The 24281-nt window shown below is 37.9% G+C and overlaps 1 protein-coding gene across 1 annotated transcript in view; it reads left to right on the forward strand.

The window, feature by feature from the left end:
- The window catches only part of smyd3 (SET and MYND domain containing 3), a 97057-nt gene extending 73752 nt beyond the window's left edge, over positions 1-23305 (forward strand). The window contains exons 6-12 of the mRNA XM_084719190.1: positions 1496-1563; positions 7492-7594; positions 8410-8520; positions 11174-11261; positions 13261-13435; positions 22661-22769; positions 22995-23305. Of these exons, the coding sequence (XP_084575316.1) occupies positions 1496-1563; positions 7492-7594; positions 8410-8520; positions 11174-11261; positions 13261-13435; positions 22661-22769; positions 22995-23105 (765 nt within the window). The 3' untranslated portion in view covers positions 23106-23305. The remainder of the gene's footprint in view (positions 1-1495; positions 1564-7491; positions 7595-8409; positions 8521-11173; positions 11262-13260; positions 13436-22660; positions 22770-22994) is intronic.
- The last annotated feature ends 976 nt before the right edge of the window (positions 23306-24281 follow it).

Raw genomic sequence — 24281 nt, forward strand, 5'->3', positions numbered from 1 at the left:
AGTGAAGATATTTGTCATTTATAGCAGTTTAGAGGGTCGGTTTAGGCTGTCTAACAGAAAATAACTTTTGTAGGTTATCCTATTCAAGATTGATATAATTTATATACCTTTAATTAGCTCATCTACACAGTCTAAAGTATTGTATCTAAGGTTTCAGGTAGATTTATTTATCATTTTACAACACAGGGTTGTGTAATAACACTGAGAAGTTGCAGTTGCCTTTTTACTATTCACAAATGTTATATACACATATTATATGCAGTAAAATGGTTGCATAAATAATGACTCAGAGAAATAAAACAAAAGCTTTTTTTTTCATGGTGCCTAATTAGCTCAGTTGGTAGACCGTGTGTCCCTCCGTACTGAGGCTATCAGTCCTCTGCAGCAGCCCTGGTTTAATTCCAGCCTGTGGCCCTTTGCTGCACGTCATCCTCTTTCTCTCTCTACCCCTTTTCCTGTCTGTCTCGCTCTCTCTCTCTCTGTATAAGAAAGGCAAAAGAGTCCCCAAAAATATCATTTTAAAAAAGCATGGTGTAATGCTAAGGGTAAAATAAACAGTCTCACAGCAAAAGGAAAAAAAAGCAGCCGATTCCTCTGCATCTCTTTCCAGATGACAGCAGGCTGTGGCTTTGTGTTGTTTTTTAGCATCTTTGTGCTCTGCACAGGCACCTCACCTCCCCAATATCACTGATAATCATTAGATGGGTACCAATGATGTTGATTCCAAGGAATCCCAAATCTGCTCCACCTCTTCTCCAGTGATGTAGACAGGGTGTGTTTTTGCCTCATTTTTAAGTAAATCAAAATCAGCTCCTTGGTTTTGCCGACATTGAGTCGTAGGTTGTTTTCTGTGTTTCACTCTGCAAGATTGTTACTGCAAATCCATTTTACCTTCAGTTTTTTAATGGCAATGTTTTTTTTCTGTACCAAGGAGAAGTGTTTGCTGCAATTTTACTGTATCATCTCCTCTCTCCACTTCTCCACTAGTCTCCTTTTTCTCTCATCATTTATCTCTCACACATCTATCATGTTGAAGGTGGTAAATTACTTTCATATCAGCTCTATTCTTAAGAAATCACTGGGTGTATTTTGTCAGGTGTCATCTTCCATTTTTCTCTTGCTTTTTAGGAATATTGTCTTTTAAACCTTTACTCTCAATTTTATTCACCATCTCATTTTCACAGGCCTTTGGGGAAACAGAAACATTTCACTTACTCTGTTAATAATCCCTGATACAAGATTTTATTAACTTAGTTGATGAAAAATATTACAGACATGCCTGTTTATTTGAAAAAATATTTTATTTTCCTTTTAAAGAAATATTCTTTTTCCTTGCATGTCGTGTTTCAGCTGCAGTGCCAGTGGTGTTTTACAGGTGCCAAAGATATGTAAAAATGTTCAGAACATATGATGAAAGCTATTGTTGGTTCCCTGAAGCAATTTAACAAATCTTTCTCTCTTGTCTTGACTCTTTTATCCTTTTTCTCTCCTTCAGGTGACATGTAATTGTTTCACCATCAGTGACGGAGAGCTGCAAGAGATTGGCGTTGGGCTGTATCCTAGGTAACACACACATACACACACACACACACACACAAACAAAGGGAAACGTGTGAAGCGTACGATTCTTAAAAGCATCATTAATTTCAATTTAGCTCATAATCTTTGTCAGATGGTGCATCTCTCTCGCTCTCAATTGCACAATTAAAATGCCACAAAACTTAAATTTGAGTTACCTGCCAGATCACCGCACCCTAACCAGCCCCACCCATCCTTTACCCGCTCACTTTCAAAGCCCTCCCCACTCCCGTCGCTACATTTCCCTGACAGTTCTTTGAAGTGTGGGGAAGAAGAGACGGAGAGAATAAGTGAATTTCTGTTGTGAGGCGCAAACTTGAAAATGAATGTTGACAGAATATTATAACGCTGTTTGGGGTGGATGGGGGGAAGAGGGAGAGGCGAGAATGCGTGGAGAAATACGAGGTTTGACTCCAACTGATATGTGATTCTTGTCTGGCATGTGGGAGTGAAACACACACACACACACACACACACACACACACACACACACACACACACACACACACACACACACACACTCACAGAGGAAGGCGATATGCACTGTAATCCCTGTATTGAGTCCTGTGTGAATGGGGAGGGATTTGGCCTGTCGTTGCACATGTTGTTAGAGTTGCTATACACACACACACACACACACACACACACACACACACACACACACACACACACACACACACACACACACACTACAGGTATCTCAGCCAGTTTATCTGGCCTGTGTTGAGATGTCAGATGGTCACAGTGGCTTTACCAAAGCTCAGCCAAACCATGTGTGTCCGTGTCAGTGTGTGTCTGCGATTTGTGTCGTAACTCATCCATAAATGATGGGCCCGTTCACAGGATGGTCCCCTGCCTATTCATTTTTTGGGTTGCCTAGCAACCGCTGGGTTTGCTGAAGAGAGGGGGATTACTCTGGCGAGGCTACACCTCTGCTCGCCCCCATCCCTCTCTCTTCATTTTTCTGTCTCGACTGTATGTTGCTCATTTTGCTGACTTTCTCATCCCCCTCTCTGTCTCCACTAGGCTCATCTTTGTCTGTCTCTGTCTTCCATTTGGTCTCTGCTAATTGGCCTTTTGAAAATATGACATACAATCCTGTAGGCCCTTATCAGGAGCAAAATGATTCACTGCTGGAGTTATAACCCAGACCTTTGTTCACTTGTAATCTAACCCAATGTTGTACTTGAAGTAAGATAAACCCACGAGTAGCAGCAGCCAATCCTCACAGAGATACACAGAAGTGAAAGCATGAAGAAGAGATGAGCTGACGATATTATGAAGACACCTGAGACATGTTCAGAGCAGTGTTAGTTTTGACAGCAAATTTTGATTTATTTTTGGCCATATTTTAGTCATATGAATTGTTTTAGTTATAGGCTAGCTTTAGCTTAAAGGGATTTCAGTCCACACATTTAGTTATGTATTACTTTTCTTACATTTCTTTCCAAGCTCATTATCTACTCCTGGAGGTAACAGCCATTACACTGTTGACATTAATGTTTAATATACTACATACAAACTACTGTAGTACTTGACAGTACTACAGTACTTGACTATTTTCAGTACCACAAGGAAAAATTGACTCATTTTGACATAAAATTTTTGATTTTTTTTTTTTTTAAGATACATATTACAAGGCTCTGACAGCAAATGACTAATACAGAATAGCAATATATTGATTACTGTATATGTATTATCAACATTTGCAAACCAGAAATATTCATAACAATAACTAAATACATGACAATTTGTTTCTGTGCAGGTGATTATTGTTGCTTAACATTCCCATTTTTATGTTTTATTGTAACTAGATAATTAATGCTTAAAACTGTGAAGTCATTGAAATGCAAAGTCGGGGAGTCAAGTAGTACCTAGAGAATAATTTTGGGAAATTAATAGGCCTTGATCCCAACTGTTGTAGCAGAACAAAGAAATGACATTAAATTACTCAAATTAACTGTTATTGCTCTTTAAACATTTGAAATCTTTGAAAATGTATTAAATTCCTTGGATTTCTTCTTTAAAATGTTTTGGTACCATTCTTTATGAAGGTTGCATTTATAATGCACTGTAAGTAGGTTTATAAGGCTTTATAAATGTTTATAAGCATGCATTATAGTAAGACTGTAAGTATTATAAGTGGTGGACATAATAGATTCTAAGTTCAGTTTTTGTAATGATTTTTATCTCCATGCCAAAGTAAAAATAGTGTTTGGAAGAAGATTCGAGTCTTGGGTTAAATAGTACATTATAACCACTACAACTTTAGCCTGTTATAAAGACACATAGAGGACTGCTCTAACATATTATAACAGATTAAAAAATACTACATTTCTGAAATAGTGCCTAATAAATAATAATAATGCCTTATAAATACCAATAATAAACTATAGTATGACTTTGTGGCAGCACTGTGTGAGGTCATTAGCAAATGTATGATACTATGAGCCAATGTTTTGTTATTTTACATCACTGCATTACAGCAGATGTGAACGCGACAGTAAAACTTGTCACACACAGGTTGTATGCAGGTCAGCCTCATTCAACTCTCTATTTGAGTTCTAAACATCTAACATGATGTTTTAGTGTTGTACTGAACCACTTCTGCAACAAAATGTAAAAGACGCAGAAAATCTGTCTCTGAAACAGAAGAATTCAGGTAACAGTATTAAGGGGAAAAAAGTAAAAATATCAATTAATAACACCGTGCTGTCTACTCTTACACCCATGTGATGTTTGTCTCTCTCTCCTGCTATGTACAGCAACAGTTAGTTCCAGCAGATATTGTTAATGTGTGATGTGGTTTTGTTAATTAATCTAATTAGTATGCTAATGAGCTGCTCTCCATCAGATAAAAGCATCGTTTGGAGGGCTTGATTTCTCGTTGATATTCAACCCGCAACTTCTCCACTGTAGAACAAAGCCAGGGGGTTACTGATGGCTTTACAAAGGCTCACCATGTGCACGCACACACACACACACACACACACACACACCGCACAGTCTTTATCTCCTGCATCCATTGTTTTGCTCTATGAATATGAAAAATGAGAGCAGCCGTAATGGAGGAGGTCATAAAAACAAACAAACCTCTTGAGTATTTTTTGCTAACCATGTGTGCAGTGACAGTAAATGTCTTTTTACGGGTCAGGGAGGTCTTAATATCCTTTTTTCTTTTTTTTTTCTTTTTCAAAAACACAACATTCACAACAAGTCTCAACACGGGAAAGATGAACACCAAGTACAAACTGAGACAGACGTAGACCCGTCTTGAGGTACCAAACATTTGAAGATCACACCACCTGCCACTTGTTGGGGGAATTCTAAATATAAAGTAGTTGCTTAAATCGCGGTCAGTACAGTGGCTAAGAATCCTTCGCCCCTTACATGTTTTGTTTTTTCAAGGACATACCTTACTGGGGTTGATGCTCTCCCCCGTTTTCCTCACAAGTAAACAAATGACTTCGGGTTGGTTCTGAAATACATTTTTTTGAACTCTGTAATTGTTTCCACCCAATTTTAACAACAAAAGCTGTGAGATTATCCTCAGTCTCTGTGGAACGAGGCATTTAGAGACAGACTTGTGAATCTAGATTTAGACAGACAAGTGCGAACTATTCAGTATAGTTATGTACTCTTATTTTAGTCCTTTATAAAACAACAATTAGAAGAATAATACACTGATTTGCCAGTTTATTAGGTACACTAAGCTAAAATGAATGCAGTCTGATGCAAGAGTCTTGGAATAAATCCTCTTTTCATGAAGGTTATAATGTTCAGACATGTTGATTCATCATTGATCATCATTGATTGATCATTCTGGAGGCTGCAGCTTGTTGTGCTGTTGGACTAAGAGGTGTTTTTTTAGTTAGTCCACCTAATACACAAAGAATTACATGTGTTTTAAAAAATACTTTATTAATTGCTGATTCTGCTGCTATGGAAACAATTCTGATCATGACTCCACAGGAGCAATGAAATTGTTTGTGAGTCACCAAAATAATTATTTAATTAATATATTATGACAGGGTTTTAGTAGGTAGCCATGTAATAACGATAATGTTCTCTGAGCGAGTCATTATCGCAAAATAAACCCCTTGAGGGTGATTAAAGACCTCTTCACTTCGCATCACCCTGTCAGGGTTTGTTTCACAGTAATGACCCATTCACTATACATTGTCCCGTACATAAGATATATTGTAGCCATCATTCATTGAATATTTATTTGAAGGGTCTTATAAGCTCTCCATTTGAAAAACTCTGATTGTTGCATTCTAAGTGAATGTATGAGTCTTTCCATAAGGAAAAAAATCTCCTCAACAGTGTCCAACCAGTGTCCTAGAGAAGCAGGGTCCTCTTTGCTCCATTTTCTGGTGATTGTCTTCTTGGACGCTGCTAACAAAACTTACTAAACATATATCGGTACTTATACTGAACATTTCCCTGGCCACGTTAGTGAGCTATAACACCACAAATGTCTTTGGTAATTCATAACCCAATATCACTGTTAATATCATCCCAGTATTTTCTCATTTTTGAGGCTACATACTGCATTTTTTGGGCTAACTAGCTAACTAGATGTCAGTGTAGCTAACATTAGCAGTTGGTCCTGTCAGGAAATATTTCTTAAAATGAAATGTTGACTTCCTGGATGGCGGCAGCATTTTCACAGCTGGAAAACAGAGCTTGCACTGTAGTGTGATGTTGGTGTGGAGAGACTCATGAAGCATAGTAATGTGTGCACACTACATATGGTAGTATATGGTTCTGTATTTTAAAATGTATTCTAAAATTGTAATCCTGCTAATATTCCCCATTTTTACTAAATGTATTTGTAATCTGATTGTCTTTTTTGCTGTTACTGAAACAAGTATCCTAATCATGTGGTCATGTTACATGTAATCAGTTACTCCCCATGACTGCCAGTAAGATAATACTGTTAATATTAAACTTAATGAATCAATCAAAGTGTAAATCAAAACAATCATTTTATTTGGTATCAGTGTTTTGATGCTGTCACTCAGTGTGTGTGTGTGTGTGTGTGTATGTGTGTGTGTGTGTGTGTGTGTGTGTGTGTGTGTGTATGAGTCAGGGGACTGGTTGTGTACGTAGTAAATTTGAGGAATGAGTCAAGAGTCTTTGTTGTGACAGAAGTGGAGTACCCATCGTTTCCTGATTTATTTGTGTACGTGTGTCTGAGAGAGAGAGAGGCTGATGGACCGACATAGAAAGAAATGAAGAGTGACATTTGTTATGACAGAAGCAGAGTTCTCATTTTCTCATACTGTGCAGGGAATTATCTGTGTTCGTGTGTGTGTTCAATATTTTGTTTGGTTCATTTGAGCACTCAATTTCAACTTATATGTGCAGAGTGGGGAATCAGATGGTATTTAACCCCCTTAACAACACCATAGATACGAGGTTAAAAGACAGCTGTCACAGTAAACTGGCTGAGAGATGCATGGTGATCTTGAGGGAGATGTGTTGCTCTACGTGTGTTTTTTTCTCTCATGAATAGGGTGGCACAAATTACAATTTAAGTCAACACTGATCTCAGAAATTTGAGAAAGCCCGAAGCAGCAGGACATGTGTCAGTTGGTGGTTCAGCAGGATGACATCCTGGCTGCGTCATGAGTTAAAATTTGTCTCAACCTTGTGCTCTGTCTTCTTCACTTATTTAGTATGCTGCAGATGATACGGAAGAAACACTTTCAAAGATGAGAAGTGCTGATCTCAGCATGGATTAGGGAGACACACACACATACCAAGTTTGCCAGGAACGGTTTGAAAGTTAAACATTTAATCACAGATAAATTTCTCTCTCTCCTTTCTCCCTTTCCCTCCCTCCTCACTGCTCTATCTGTTCTCCTCTCCCTTCTGCCCCTCCTCATCTTGTTTGCTCTCTCCCAGTTTATCTCTGCTAAACCATGACTGTAGGCCAAACTGTGTGATGGCGTTTGAGGGAACAAAACTGCAGCTCAGAGCTGTTCGGGATATCAACCCTGAAGAGGAGGTATGAGAAAGTACTCACACTGCATCTTCACAACATTAATAACATGGAACATGACTCTGGTTTTATCATCTGTGATGTTGCCTCTGCCTTTATGATCATGTTCTTTAAGAGCAATATTTATAGAATGTTTTTATTTACTGTTGTTATTGATTGAGGAGCCAATGCCTCAGGCTGTTTTCAGTAAACTGAAACTAAGAAGCATATTTTCCACAGACATAACATCACTCTGGTTATTGTCTGACATTTATTATGTGAGTAATAATAAATCTTGATGGAGGTACAATGAACTTGATCTCATTGAAGTATTCCTTGGAATTCACTGCAACACAAGCTAAATGAAACCTCCCAACTCTCCCCTTATTTTCCTTATTATATGGAATACATACATAAAACAAGTATACAAACACACTTGACTCCGATAGCATCTTTTTCCACCATACTAAACCTATGCAATGCAATTTAAAGGACCAGTGTCTAGGATTCAGAGGCATATAGCCGTGAGCTTGCACATTACAAACACCTCATCTCACCCTACCCTTGCAAGCGTGTAGGAGATGATGGCAGTGAAACGTGAAAGGCTGTATCTAGAGGCAGTGTTTAGTTTACAAAAACACAATTCAATTTTTCAGGTGATTATGAACAAATGAAAACATACTATTTCTGACATAATTTGTAAATCCCTGTAAATCTTACACACTGGACCTTTAAATTCCAAATTATGTATCTTCCTGCATTGGATTATATTTAACCATAATATAGAAGGCAAAATAAAACACAAATGAAGAAATTTTCATTACTGTTCTTTCTGTTTTCAGTTAACTATAAGTTACATTGAGACACTGTCACTGACTGAAGACCGACAGAGACAGCTGGAGGACCAGTACCATTTTACCTGCCACTGTCAGCGTTGTGACTCTCAAGACAAAGTAAGATATAAATACACAAATTACATCATCACATTCATCCCTGATTTTTCAGGGGTTTGAATATTTACATAATTGTCATTCAACATTTAACTATATCAAAGCTACATGTAAGAGATAATGTACCGCAAGTGGGTCATTATTACGAAATAAACGCCAACAAGGTGATACAGGACCCCGATACGTTGCAAATAGCAAATCACCTTTCATAATTATCACTTGTTTGCTGTACATTCTGCTGATTACATGGCAACTTACTTAAAAAATGACTCAAAATAACTGTATTACTTCTCTGAAGTCCTCCTGTTGCTCATAGCAACGGTCTGCTATTCAGAAATAACAGACCACAGACTGCTGTAATTAGCCAATCAGAATACAGAGAGTACATACTGATCCAACTAGGGGCAATACTCAGTGTAAGGCAGTTATCCGATTAAGATGTTTCTTATAAAATTATCCCGTCCATATTCCTGTTTTCTTGAAGCACAGTCCACATGTCTGAAGAAAGCTCTCCAAATTATGTCATGATATCAGAGTTTTCAGGTATTCCACATCATACCTGACCTTTATCTGCTCATTATACTGTGATATTTTCATATACACTCTTTCCTGCTTTGTATTGATGTTTATATAGCCTGAACATCATACAAAGATATCTTTCCAGAAGTAGATGCCATCGTTTCATTAAGAACCTAGGAAGTGGTTGTACATGATGAAAAAATAAACATGACACAGTCAAACATCTAACTGTACCAAAAAGAAATGCTTTTTGGCATGTGCCATCCAGAAGCTGAATTTTGGTATGTCACGATATGAGAAACTGCAAAATATCTCTTTGTAGAGAGGTTTAAATGTCTAAACTCCCTGCAATAATCCGACTTAGCTGGGGGAACACTCCACTTATCTTAACTGATTCTCATGCATAACTGTCTGAGCCTACGATTGGATCATTGGTGAGCAGGTGAATGTAGCAATTGTTGCCTTTAGGCCATTCATAAGATACACACACACACACACACACACACACACACACACACACACACACACACACACACACACACACACACACACACACACACACACGCACACACTTTTGACTGCATGAAGTTCTTCCCTAATCTAAGCATAACCCACATTTCTTAATCTTTTAACTCTGCAGAAACTGCTCTTGCTTGAAATGTGTGAAGCTTGTGGTTTTCACATGACCAGGTGTTCAAACACACACACACACACTCACTCACACACACACACACACACACACACTCATACACTCATACACTCTTCTGCCATGCTGCTGTTGGCTTAGTCATCTGTGCAGAACATGTTACAGTGTACCCTGTCCTGTCTTCTCCTCCTTTTTCCTCCTTCACTTTCACATTCTGTCTTATCTCCTGCTGTCCTCCTCTTCCTCTCCATCACTCTGTCACGCTCCACCTCTTCACACCTCTCCTTCTTTCCGTCTCTCTTGCCCTTGTCTTCCCCTCTGACCACCTCCTGAAAAATGAGAAAAATTATCTTGTCTTTCAGCTGCAGTTTTCTTTTCCATCCATCTTTATCCGCTCAATCTGTCCATACTGGTATATCTCTCTCTCCCCCTGTATGTGTTCATTTCCCTCTCTTTTCGTCTCTGCCTTCACTTCTGCCTCTAGCTTTGTTCTCCATATGTTGTTAATGACACTTTGGTCTTACTCTACCACAACACAGCAGCCCTCAAACGTGTGCGTGTACATATGTGTGTGTCTGTCTGTGTGTGCGTGATAAGGTAAGAGAAAGCACTCACTTGATTCTCTGGGACAATGGTATTCATTTTATTCAACCCAGCTTTGTTCTGTATACAACACACACACTCTCTGTCGTTCCCCCTATTTCTCTTTAATCTTCAGATGATGGTGGCAGGCTGCTGGGTTATGACCCAAAGTTGTCATGGTGACAGATGCCTGTTGACATCAAACCCAGAAGATGGTGTTTCTGTGTTATTTTTCTCTGTCTGCACATATGCGTGTGTGCGCAAGAAAAGAAAATGTATTTCTGTTTGTGAAAATGTTTTTTTAAGTTCGCTTTTTACACCTTAGGCATATAAAGGTGTTTAAATATCTTCACATGAGATTTAACCAAATTTCTGAGAGCACAATCTCTCTTTCTTAAATTTACTTTGCTTCTTGTCTTGACATCTCCTCTACAAGGCGTTCTTGATCTGGGGCTGTTTTTTTCTTCATCAAGCTTATTGCCCAATATACAAAGCATATTTTAGCACTTTATTTCCCATAGAGCATCCCTCACCATTTTCCATGTCTCCTGGTCTCTTTCTCACACACACACACACACACACACACACACACACACACACACACACACACACACACACACACACACACACACACACACACACACAGCAGAGTGTAAGTGCTGTAAGCTCTACAATTGCCAGCAGTTGTTGGGATGAGATGTATATGTAACACACTCTGCTATACAGAATAATATTTCAATAAACTTATATCTATCTGTTTTTAGTGTTTTTAACTACATCCACTCCATCAAAATGGTCCTATGTGTGACTGTGTGTAGGTCAAGTATGTACATAAGTGTGTTTGTTCAGACATTAACGTCTACTTAGTCAGTGTGGATTTTCACATGGTCCTTCCTCTCTCTTTGACAGGACAGACTCATGCTGTCAGGGGGAGAATCAACATGGTGCCTCCTGAAAGATCAGCTTCCCACACTGGAAGGACTGAAAGCACAGTCAGGTATCCTTTATTCCCAAGATCCAACGCAACCAATGAACATTTAGTATTGTCATCATCCATCATCCATCATCTACTGTATTGTGGGATGATGATTTAATAAGTGGAGGCCTCTGTACTGCCAACATTTCATAAGCACTGTGTTGTTACTGAATCTAAGAGATTCAGGTCTTGATGTCTGACATGCATTTATTATTCTGGTTCTACATATGCTGTTTTTTTCTGCAGTACATAAGTAATGTATTTAGCTTGCTAATATATTTAGCTTGCTAAATATATTACTTATATTGATATTGATACTTACTTATCAACTAAACACTTCGAACTGCTTTCTGCTATCTCACTTTTCCAATGCTGTTTTGGAGGTCATGTTCAGAATCTCATTACACCTTTAAGTTAGGTGGTATATAAATCAAGTTACTAATGAAGAATAAATGAATTAGTATGCAAAAACACAAATTATTTGTGGATAAGGAGTCTAATATCACAACTTGGTGTGTAAATATTAGAGCTGTCAAATTAATCATACATTTTTTATTTGTTCCTGCATTTGGCATAAAAAAACATGCTCAAATAATAACATGACAATAATAACACGAGGCACAGATGAGCATATTGACCTGCTCAATTTAAAATTGAGGCCAAAACGCACGAAAAACGATAAAAAAGTCAGTTGAAGCTTCTATGGCACACTGCAGGCTTCAGATTTAAAATTCCAACACCACAGAACCAGCAGTATTTTAGGAAAGGGTTGCAATTTATATGCATTTATTTATTATTATTGTTATTGGTAATAGTTCATTTCTTTAATAAAATATTGTCCTCTGAGGAGAAAAATCCTCACTGTTATTCAGCTTCAGTCTATATAACGACGAAACGGTGCGCACTATTCATGTTTTTGTATTAAGGCAGCAGATCATTTACATCAGTGTCACTCTGACAGTTTACATCAGTGAGGATGTTTTAGACCACAGCAGACAGCAAACTGCACACCGACACACACCGAGGAGATGAAGAGGAGAGACAGTCTGGACTCTTCATCACGACTTACAGCAATGCAGCGCAGTGACAAACATTTTGTGGAGGAGACGAACGTCTGTCATCTGATGTTACTGTACAGAATTGTACAGTAACATCAGGATTCATCATCTATAAAGTTTTTATATTGGTTGACACTTCACCTGCATGTTCCCCTCCCTCCCATCTGCAGCGTGTCTCTCCTCCCTCGCAGTTGTGATCAATCGTCATGAAATAATTAAGCATTACTAATCAGACTTGGAGTAAAAAAATCACGCACCCCAGAAATGTGCAGTAACATTATGATTCATGATCATAAAAAAAATGTATATCAAGTTGACACATCTGTCCATATTCACACACTTTCTCTCTCTCTGTCTGCTGTGAGTCAGCCTTATGTTTTTTTTACTTTTAGCTGGTTTCAGGTGGAGCTGCAGCTCGATCAATACTCTCTCCTCTCTTTCCTCATATACTTCTTTGTGTTGAGCCAGTTGCCTAAACAGACAGGCCACAGGGCGACAGGGAAGTTTGCTTCTGATTCAAACTATTGGTCAGGCCAATATAACAGAAAGTGTGTTAACCACATGTCAAAAAAATTTGTGCCGTTAAAAGGAATTTGCATTAATGCATTATTAACGCGTTATTAACATATTAACTTTGACAGCCATAGTAAATATACTGAAGTAGATGTGTCAAGAAGTATTAATGTTTCTCCTCAGAGGTGAGTTCAAACACTGGATGGAAACTGAGACTTGACCGTCGCATTTACTGAGTAAATTAGCCTCAAATTAAATGCAGATTGAGCCAAAGTGACAGACATTAAATAATTATCTGTCTAAACATAATCTCACATCTTAACACTTCAAGTGAAGGCTTTACACAAATGTTTCTTTATATTTACTTAAGATTTGAAGATATGAGTGTGCAGCTTTAATGTTCACATTTTTTCTGTCTAATATAAATGTTTCCTTAAGTGTACGTCCAGATTGGCAAACATTACTGGAGAGCTGTCGTCATCTGTTATCAGCTGCTGGCAGTGACGTGCCTGATGAAAATCTGTATAAGCTCAGGATGACAGACATGGCTCTAGATGCTTCCATTCACCTTGGACACTGGGAGGAAGCTCTGGGATATGGGGAGAAAACACTTCCAGTTTACAGGTGAGTCCCTGTATGTGTGCGTGTCTGAGTTAGGACTTTACCATATGAGGGAAACCTAAAAACACAAGTTTCAGCCATGGATAGCTTATATGTTTTCAGATTAAATTGCCCTGAAATCTATGTATTCACTTGGATTGATCTTCTCCTTCGTGACTTGAGTATAGACAGCAATGTGAGGAAAAGGACAAGAGTAACTCATCCAGAGTGCATCTGAAGTGCAACTCCCGTAGTTAGAGGAAACTTTATAACTGTCTTTGCCAGTGTGGATTATTACTTCAAAGATTTGAGCTGCGACTCAATCCAATGCCTTCACAGTCGTTACAAGGCATCCAGACAGCGTTTTATGTTATTTTAGACGGAGCGCCATCATTTTCGAACAGAGAAAGAGGGAGCTTCACAGACAGGTTACCTGCAGAGACCCAGGAGATGTGTAGCAAAACCTGTTTAGTGATCTGTTAAGATAACATAAAATGGATCCTTTGCTTGTTTTTGAGTTTGAAGTGCAGACTGAGCACTGAAAGCAGTGACTGAGTGTTGAAAGTCTCAGCTCTGAGGAGGATTCACAGTGAGCTGGATTTGACTTTTTGACCTGATAAGGAAGACAAGGATTTCTTTTTGTTATCCCTGTGGAGGTTAGTAAAGTTCAACAGCGCTGGTTTATGAAGTGAGTGTATAGAAGATGTGATAGAGATAAAAAACACTGAAAGAAAATTTCATGGTTCATAATCAGCGGTGACTGAGTGATGCATTGCAACTTTCAGGCAAGTGTGGAAAACACAAACAAATAAGGAAAACTTCTCCACCATTATGGTAGCATGTTCAAATAAATTAAAGGCAAACAAAAAGTAAACACATTCAAAACACATTCACTCATTTAAGGAAATAAGACATCAGGAAACTAAAGCAGCTACAACTCCAAAAGTCATAAAGAACATGACGACTATGTGCAGGTGATGGTAAATAGTGCTGCAGTGTGATGAACTCTTTCAGCCACCGTAGTAATCTGCTCTGACACATCACAAATGGGATGTTTACAGTTTACATTTAAAATTTTAAACATTTAAAATCTTTGGTAATTAGGGCACCATGATATGGTTAAAAAATCATATTGTGATTATTTTTGACATATATTGCCATTGATTCAAATTGATTCCAAATTAGTGGGAATTTACATTTTTGCATCATAATTTTCATTTTCACTGAGAAAAAAAATTAAAATCACACTGATGTGACATTTGTTGGCATTGGTACCAAAAACATGTTTTCTTACATTATAATGCGGTTTTGTCACACATTTTTCCCTTATCAAAAAATCCTTTCCTGAATCATCTGATTCAGATATTGCACTTTCTCATATTGCGATTTTGATAATAATAGTGATCGTGATAATCAGTGTTTGGTTGTTGCGTTGGAATCATCATGTATTGTTGACAGGCGTCGGAGATGTGTTTTCAACATTGTTTACAGAACAATACAAAATATAATCCACAGGCTGGAAAACAGTATTTGGAAAAACATAATGTACAAAAATCATAAACATGTACAAATATAATACATTTACAAATATGTAAATTCTGCCACTAGGGGTCTTTCTGACATTAAAATAATAACAAAACATGCAGTTTGATGATGTTGTGAAGTAGCGTGAGATCTTGGGAGTCTTTTTATTCATTTTTAAACAACTACAGTAGCTGATGAACATCTATCTGACATGACTCAGTCAGAATTAATTCTCATTGACGTGGTAATATTGAAGATTTATTCATGTTACATTTAGTCATGTTCACTGACTGCCCTCCTCACTCTCTGATGTATGCAATGTATACCATGTTTTCATAGAAGTTATAGCAACTAGCTAGCAATGCCTCGCAGGAAACAGATCTTTAACTTGAATGGATTACATGTTCCTCAGGGTTTGACCATTGTTGGAAACATTTGGGATAATGTAAGTACACAACTCAAAAAATATATAACATATGTTTAGTGTTTTTAGATACATGAATGTGGAAAGGTTATATATTATAGCGCTGAGCTTTATTCTTTAGTCAGCTGTTCAGCTAAATGTCCTCAAAAATCTAGATTTAATGTGACATCTTGACTGGCAAGCCAACATAATTTCTTTTGCCTAAATTAATTAAAGTTAGAACCTAAAATATTTTGTATTTAAAAGTGGAAGATTTGGTTATGGTGTTACAAAAAAGGAATAAAAGAGTAGAGAGGAGAAATTCAAAGAGAACTGAAGTATAAAGCTGTGTATAACAGAGTAAGCAGATAGATAATATATAGAGAGAAGAAAGAGAAAAGTTGAGTTGTTGGTGTGCAGCAAACAAAAAAGTCAAAGAAAAAGAAGACGAGATAATACACAGGAACAGGACTAGATGAAAGGGAAACAACAAGAGCTCACGTAATTAGCAGACAAAAAATCTCTTAATAATTGTACCTCTCTTAACAGAGGGGAAGTTACTGTGGGCTTATACGTCCAAAGCTTTAGTTCTGCATCAGATTACAGTAAATTGCATCAACAGTTTTAATTTTCTTCAGGAAGAGACTCTCCAGCTCTCAAACATGCTCACGTCCTGTTTTTTCTGGAAGACTAATCGATATTGTGTGAAGGGCAGAGCACTAGTGGCACAGCCGTGCTTTTCCTCACCCCATATCCACAGGAGAGAAAGGCCATGGTTAATACAGACTATCAATAAATAAGTAGACATCGAGCAGCAGAAGAAAGAGAGATGGTGATGAGGAGAAGGGGATGGAGAGATTGGTGTCAGCTGAAAGAAAATGAGAAAAATGTGTCCCAAGGAAGCAGAGGTGAAACCAAAGTGAGGGATGTTGCTTTAAAGAGCAGACAGAGGGGTTAGGTGAGGATGGATAGTTGGCAAAAATGGAGGAAGTAAAATAAGAGTGACAGAATAACTACTGTAGCAAGAAGGTCAAAAAGTGCTGTAATATAGGGAAACAAAAAAATGAGGTATATTACGGACAAAAAGAGCAGTAGAGGAATGCACTGGGGAGACGACGATGAAAGAAAACAAATGAAAGAGAAGAAGAGAAAAGCATTCAGTAGAAAATGGTAAGAGAAGGAGAGAGTGGGAGGAGGATCTTCCATATTCATCTCCTATCTTCCTCTGGGCTCTTCAGATGGCAGAGAAGAAAGATAGCTGCAGGAGTTCTCGATCTCTCTCTTTCTCCTGTCCTTCCCCTCATTCTGTATTCCTTTCTTCTTTCACTCTACTTTTTTGGTTTCTCTATTCAGTCTGTGATGTATAGAGAGGGTTTCTCCCTGTGCCAGTGAGTGAATAATGTGCACCTGCTGCAGGCTGTACATGCCAGGCTTATTGAACCTCTCATTGCTGCACATATTTTACTGTCGTAGACATGCTCACACACACACATACACACACATTCATGAATATGTGAATGCACGTAAAATAAGGCTTCAACCGGAAACACTATGTAAAAACAGCTAGTTTCATTTATACTGCTTCTTCACTAATAGAGAGTATCTGTTAAAACTTTTTCAGCGATTTTCAGCTTCATTTCTATGCAGTTTTTGGTCCCTCAGAATAAAAGAGGGAGGACAAAAACATTCAGCATTTTTATATTTGAGAGAAGGCCATTGAAGATTTCTGTATCAACAGCGGCTTCTGCAGATCAGTGAAGTGCACCCACGTCATCGGTCTTCATGGGTCTGTTGGTGGTAGAATATGAAATGCAAAGTCTTTTAAAACCAGCACCATAACAGAGCTGTTTTTCCATTCTCTGTTAAAGAAAAGTTAAGTACTTTGGTCAAATCTCTGACTGAGGTAGAGGAAACATGTTGAATAAAAGAAGTACAAAATAATATTTACCAGCATGTCACAGAATAACTTTGGAAACCACAAACTGATGAACAATATAAAAATATGGTATTAAAGTGTGGCCCTGGTGAGTTATGCTTATGTTTGGATCTCGAAATCTATATAATGTATAGTTCAGTGTGGTTCCAAACCTGTGAGTCAGGACCTTCTGAGGGGAAAAATAAACTTGTTCGCATTAATTTCTTCCATTTATTTTGTTTAAATTAATGTTAAAGGGGAAATCTCTAATATATTTACTATAATGAATGGTAAAATGACCATGATATGTCATCAGAGATTAAGGAAATATGCTAAGTTGAAATACACTTCTCTGACAATGCTACAGGTGCTGTGTCCTACTTTGAAATTTATATTCTAGTTCACAGCTTGTGTTATTGTTTGCCCAGTTCATGTTAAAATTAATGCAGAATGTTTTGTTTTCAGGATAATGGCTTACCACCAGACAGCTGACAGTTATAAAAAGCTGATCAACTTGCAGTGAAGGACTTGTTGTCACTTGTTATGACAGATCATAAGCAGGCACGGAGCTGCTGTTGGAGATCACTGTGGTGTGGTGCTTAGTGCAGGGATTCCAAACTATAAAAACCCATTTACGAAACTATATTAAGCACTGATGCGTGGGTTGACCCGACACAGACACGAACCCGAGTGGGTCGCTCAAAGCCATGAACATCAGCTGATGTGTCTCAGAAAGAAGGTTCAGCTAAATGGTTAAACTGTGATTCAAAACCTCCTCTAAATGTTGTGCAGTGCTACATTTGCTAAACTGTGGAAAAATAAAAACTGAAATTACTGTTGCATTCGACAGAAAACAAAATACAATTAAGAAGAATACTCACAGCTAATTTTTCCTCCATGTTTTCCTTCGCCTTCTTCGGTTTTCTACTTAGTAAGATAATCCATGTTTCCCTCTCACTAACAGCAGGCCGTTGATCTTTTGTTCCAAACAAGAGGCTCATTAGTTCCACTGCATTTGCCTGGAAATGCTACACTTTTCCACAACTATTAATTTCTCCTTCTTGCCCCCTCTCTTACTTATAGCCAAGAGCTATGGCTTTCTAACTAGCTGCATACGGCAAGACCGTATTTCCCTTCAATTTAGTCTCCCAGGGAAAAGGAGGAGGGTAGAATTCAGGAGACAGCAAGTTAATGAAATTATTTTAATTGCTGTGTGGTTCTGTATGCAAAGAGGAAATATAATTGGAGATTGGTGTTGATGTGTGTTTGCATGTCATGGCAGCTTGAATCACTGGCTTGGTAATTAAATCAATATAGTAACGCGTTATTATTCATAGAGGACTAATGTTGTTGGTTTAGTCTTTGAACCTAATGATTCAATTTTAACCACAGGATCAGGGACCACCTCTGTAATTGGTAGGCTCGGCAGATAGTCGTTTAGTTAAGCTTGAAGGTATGAACAAATGGGCTATTAGCATTGCGAGTGAAAACTGCTGGAAAATTATCAGAGAAGCTATAGAGTTTTAAACAACTTGGCTGCAGCCACTACAAGTTAATTAACTCACTAATTCACTCACTTCAGAAAACAGATTTTCCTTTTATATCAAAGAGTTTAAAAAACTTAGCACAAGAAAGTTGCTATTTTCAGTCCATAAAGGAACAATTAAGATTAATGGTCTGTTAATAACGGAGGCAGAGCAGCTTCTATTTACATGTGACTGGAGTGAGAGGATATTGAACCCTCTTGTGGTGTGTTTACTCTGCGGAGAAGTGAAATCTGGCAAATACACCAGGTTATAGAGGGTGAAGTGGATTCAAATTGACCTTATCTTTGTGTGCATGCATGCTCATACATTACTGCTGGTGTGCATGTGTCTGTTTACTCACAGCTGTTACTATTTGCATGCATGTGAATGTCAGACGGAGACAATAAGCCAGACAAGAAGTTTAAATGGAGAATGCTTGCTTTGTCAGCGAGCATTTAAATGCTATTTTACAGCAGTTATATAAAACTTTAAATAAAAAAAACATTCTGTAGGTGTAATGAAAGGAAAACACAAAATGCAGCAGGAAACAGAGGGCAGGCATAAGAGGGCAGCAGAGGTAGAGTGAAGGGCAGGAATGAATGGAGTGCAGCAGAGGAGAGAAGAAAACCGACCGACCAATATCATAAACTTTAATCCCTGCAGCTAGCAGGGCAAAAAACACAATTATAATCAGGTAGGAGCAAAGCAAAGGAGATGTGAAATAGGAAAAGGAAGGAGAGATTAGAGGAGGGGGGATAGAGAAGAAAGGAGGATAAATGACAAGTAGATTCAGCTAAATGAGCGTTTTGAGAGCTACAGTGTTTACCAACAACAAAGCTGCTTCCTAAAAGTCCCCGGTGTGTATTTATCTTTATAGGAAGAGTGTTCCAGTTCTTTGTGTGTGTGTTTGTGTGTGAGCTGTCTCTTTAAAGCATGCATGTTTACACATGCAGTGCATACTGTATGTACAAAGGTCATTAAGCATCGGTGTGTATCATTGAGCATCAGTGCATATCTTGCATGTATGTTTGCAAGTTATCACATAATTGTTTACATTTTAGATGAGCAAATGTCAAACTGGCTAAATAAATGAAACGGAGATAGATCTGATAGATATTTTCTGGTAGAAACACAGACCTTGCCAGGACCAGTGGTCCTTATGGAGACCAGTTCTAATGTGGCTAAATGTTATTACTGAGGTCCTGGTTAAAGGTAAAATGTGGAGGATTGCCTGTAAACTCTCCATTGTAAGTTGAACCCTCCTCCCCGACTCAACGACTGACAGGCAAGACATAGAGTGAATTAAGAGCGCAAGTGGTGCAAGCAATGAGTCAGAGGAATAAAACATCATTTTTTGATTGTGTGAATACAGCCAAAGCAATCCTCAGTCTGCTCTGCCCATGTGTGTGTGTCTGTGAGTGTGTATCTCTTTCTGCAACTGTCAAGGAAAGAGACACCAATGTAACCACTAGCTGCTACTTTTTTATAGAGTTTGACCTAAAAATCTGGACGCTCTATTATCTTTGGGCTACATACCACTGTCAAGTGATTATGTAGAGAGATTATGTTTTTATGAATCTACACATTTTTTGCTGCAAATTAAGTCTTTAAGGTTGGTAAGATGTGAATAGAGGTATGGATAGGGTAACAGTTGGGGTTAGGCGTGCATGTCTGTCTTCAGAGGGTTGTGGGAGTCTCTTAACGTTAACATTATTGATCAGGTTGATCAGAACTCTGGCCCTGTCACCATGGATACGTATCACAGATCAAAACCTTGGCATCAAAAGATGTCAAGCAACATTCTTTCTGCATCTTTTTCTGCCACCAGAAGATGAGCTTCTAGCGAAATAATAATATGCTGTGCATGTGCTCGTCTGAGTGCAAGTAGTACAGTACATACAAGTGAGTATATATACATTATGTATTTGTATGATTGTGTTTCTTCATGTTCTTTTTGTGCATTTATCATGGGAATATGTGTCCTTGTCTGTCTGACACAAAAACATACAGCTCACACATACATGCAAACACACCCACATGTTCAGGCAGGTATAATACAAACATCAGAAATGCATAATGCATACTTGCACATGCTCAAAAAAATATTTTTCTCACACACTCCTAATACTTGTTTATGCATCAGACTTGCATACAGATGCTGACTGGCAAAGCATACTTTATTAGTCTTGTCCATTTAATCATCCGTCCTCTTGTCTGATGTCCATGCTGTGAATGTCAGTGGATGGCCCCAGGCTTCATGGGCAAACTGACAAGCAAATGGTAAAGTGCATAGGCTGTAGCAAAAAGTGAACTTGTTTGAACTTCATCATGTAGTGCATAATTTTCTTTAAGTGTTAAGTTCCAGGATACAGTTGAAGTCAGGTACTATGCACAGTTCCAAATTATTCAGTCAGAAAAAATCCTTAGAAAGATGCACAGAAGAAAATCCAAACTGCCAATCCAACTTCTTTCTAAAATGTCGTCTTGTCATTTTCATGTCATGTGGAGTTCAAGGACAGTACCTGTGGTGGTTTCCATGTTTTAAAAATGGGACCAGAGAGTGTGCTCCAATTATAGGGGTGTCACAGTGCTCAGCTTCCTTGGGAAAGCTTTTGCCACGGTGCCAGAGAGGAGATTGAGGATGATTATTGAACCTCGGGTTCATAAGGAGGTAATGTGGAGTCCATCCTGATCAGGCAACACTGGAGCAGCTCTTCACTTCTATAAGGATACTGGAGGGTTGATGGGAGTTTGGCCATTCAGCCTACATACTTTTTAATAGTGTCCCTCTGGGCGGCTTGTGGAAGGTGCTATGGGAATATGATAGGACTTGATAGAAACCATCCAGCGATGTATAACCACATTTTTGGCAGCGTGCCATCATGGATTTTCCGGAACGAGTTGGAAGACGGGGCTGGGGGAAGGATGGCGAGCTATTTTATTTATCATGAGGTGTCAGCAGGATAGATTATGCAATACAATAGGGGTTTCACAATCTCCAAATACACAATTTGATTGTACTTTTGATTTTAAGGTGTTACAATTCAGTTCGATGTTTTGATGCCATGCCATTGTTAGACTATTGAGCCTTAATTTGTAAAGTTAACAGATCATTGATTTTATGCCCTGACAACTGTCATGTACATTTTTAAATTCTTCTTTAAAATCATAAATGTTATAAACTTTAATTTAACAGCCACTAGGCTATGCTGTGTTGTCTTTTTTTCCTACGGGCACATGCTAGATGCCACAAGCATGGAGGGGTGGAGAGAAAAAAAAATACTGAGAAAACATCCCTATATTACAACAACTAATCGAAGGACATCTTGAAGATTTGTGATACACCAGAGAGAAAGGAAGGAAGTCAGCGAACATCAATAAATGTAATGTGAATAAAACATAAATATGTTATATCATCCATGGACAGGATTTCTGCCTGAGTCACATCAGATAGATTTTCTTTGCAGTGGTGGTTATTTAAATATGAAGATAACAAATCTCATGATCCCAGGCCACTTCATGATGTCATCAAACTACGTCTCTTGTTATTGTTTTGATTTAAGATAAAGCCTTAGAGCAGAACTTATATTGTGCATTTAAGTCTTTGTTGGCTTTTTGATGGGTTTTGGAAATATTTTCAGATGAAATTAAGTTTTCAGCAGCAGACACAAATTAGGACTGCATTAACAACACATGAGATACAAGAAGAACAACAGCATAAACAACGTAAAAACAATGATATTTTGACACATTACTTGACAGATCTGTGTTAAAGTTACAGTGAAACAGCAATGTTTTTTCACAGAACCAACCCAAAGCATCATTTTTCACCCATGTGTCTTACTACATATTGATCTTCTCTTTCTCTCCTCTCTCTAAAGACAGTACTACCCTGATCCCCACCCGGTCCATGGAGTCCAGCTGATGAGAGTTGGAAAGCTGCAACATTACCTGGAACACATTGGGAATGCTTTGGACACATTCAAACAGGTATGAGGGATGAAGTGCCAACAAAAGTGCAGTGCTGTTTTGTACAATGCATCCTTCCTATCAGTTAAAACTTTTTTTGTAAATTCACAAAGTTAATTGCAGAGGTCTTGAGACATCAGGTTATAAACACAAGTTTGTTCCACACAAGTTCCATCCCATATTATCATTGAAATAGCAGGAATGACAGTTAAGATTTTCTTTAAACGTTATTTTCTCCTTTCCCAGGCCTATCAGATCATAAAGCTCACCCATGGAGACAGTCACCCCATCACCACTGATCTGGTGATGAAGATGGAGGAATGTCGCGCTGAGATATCTCAACAGTCATCCAGCTAAGACAGAGCCACAAAATAATAAGATCTTATAGTCGTTATGTTAATCAGTTAATGTCAGTTAGTCAGTTAATGTTATTAGTGTTTTCACCAATAATCGGTTTTATAGAGATTTGTAATATGATTAAGAAGTGGAGAAATTTTACTTTCTGTAAATAAAATCTGATGAATATCATTATCATCATTAAAATTAGTATTTCCACAGTCTGTCATACATCTGCTTGTATACAAGGATTAACAGATTAGATTTTGGTGGTCAAAGGTCGAGGTCACTGTGGCCTCCTTCTGACTTATTCTCATGAATGGGATATCTCAGAAACACCTGGATGGATTTTTTTTAAACTTGATTAGAATTTGTAGGTCAAAGGATAAGGTCACTGTGAAAACAAAAACTATCAGTCCTCTGTATTATGTAAAAGTAGTCTCTAAGTGAGGACAGTATGTTTCTCACTGCAAATTATTCAAGTGAATAATTTGCCACAATCATTAAAAAAATAACGAAAGACGTAGTTTGATGATGTGAAGTGATGTAGGATCTTTGTCCTCCCTTTATCAACAACCACCATTGCTGATTAAAATCTACCTGACATGATTCAGGCAGAAATAATGTTCATGGACATGATAATGTATTAAAGTTTTAATCACGTTACATTTAGTCACATTCACCAACTTCTTTCCTCTGTGACACATCCAAAGTATCCAACACATGCTGTTTTTCTTGTAAGATATAGCAGCTAGCTAGCATTGGCTAGCAGGAAATGGACCGTTACCCAGAATAAATCATGGATTTCTCTGTATTTTATGATTGTTGGAAATAAAAACAAAATGTAAGCGCACAATTCAAACAAAATATCTAATTTATGTCTAGTGTTTTTAGACACTTTAATGCAGAAATGTTACAAATTATCACTTCAATAGCTGATATTAAATTACTTCAAAGTCTGGCCATACACACTACTTGACCAGTTGGCAGAGACATACGTCCATGAGGTGGTAATTTTAGTCTCACATAGTTTATCAGGAATTGTCTTGGTAAAATTGCTTCGATCTTAATTTGTTATTTTGATTAAAAAAAAAAAACAAGAATGAAACTAGTTTGTTTTACCCAGTCTAACAAGATAAAAGTCTACAATCATGCTAGCGGGCCTCTAAGGCTGTACTTGGCAAAATAGCAGTAAAT

The sequence above is a fragment of the Lutjanus erythropterus genome, chromosome 1, assembly GCF_056507025.1.
Source record: "Lutjanus erythropterus isolate fLutEry1 chromosome 1, fLutEry1.hap2, whole genome shotgun sequence".
In the NCBI taxonomy this organism is placed as follows: domain Eukaryota; kingdom Metazoa; phylum Chordata; class Actinopteri; order Lutjaniformes; family Lutjanidae; genus Lutjanus; species Lutjanus erythropterus.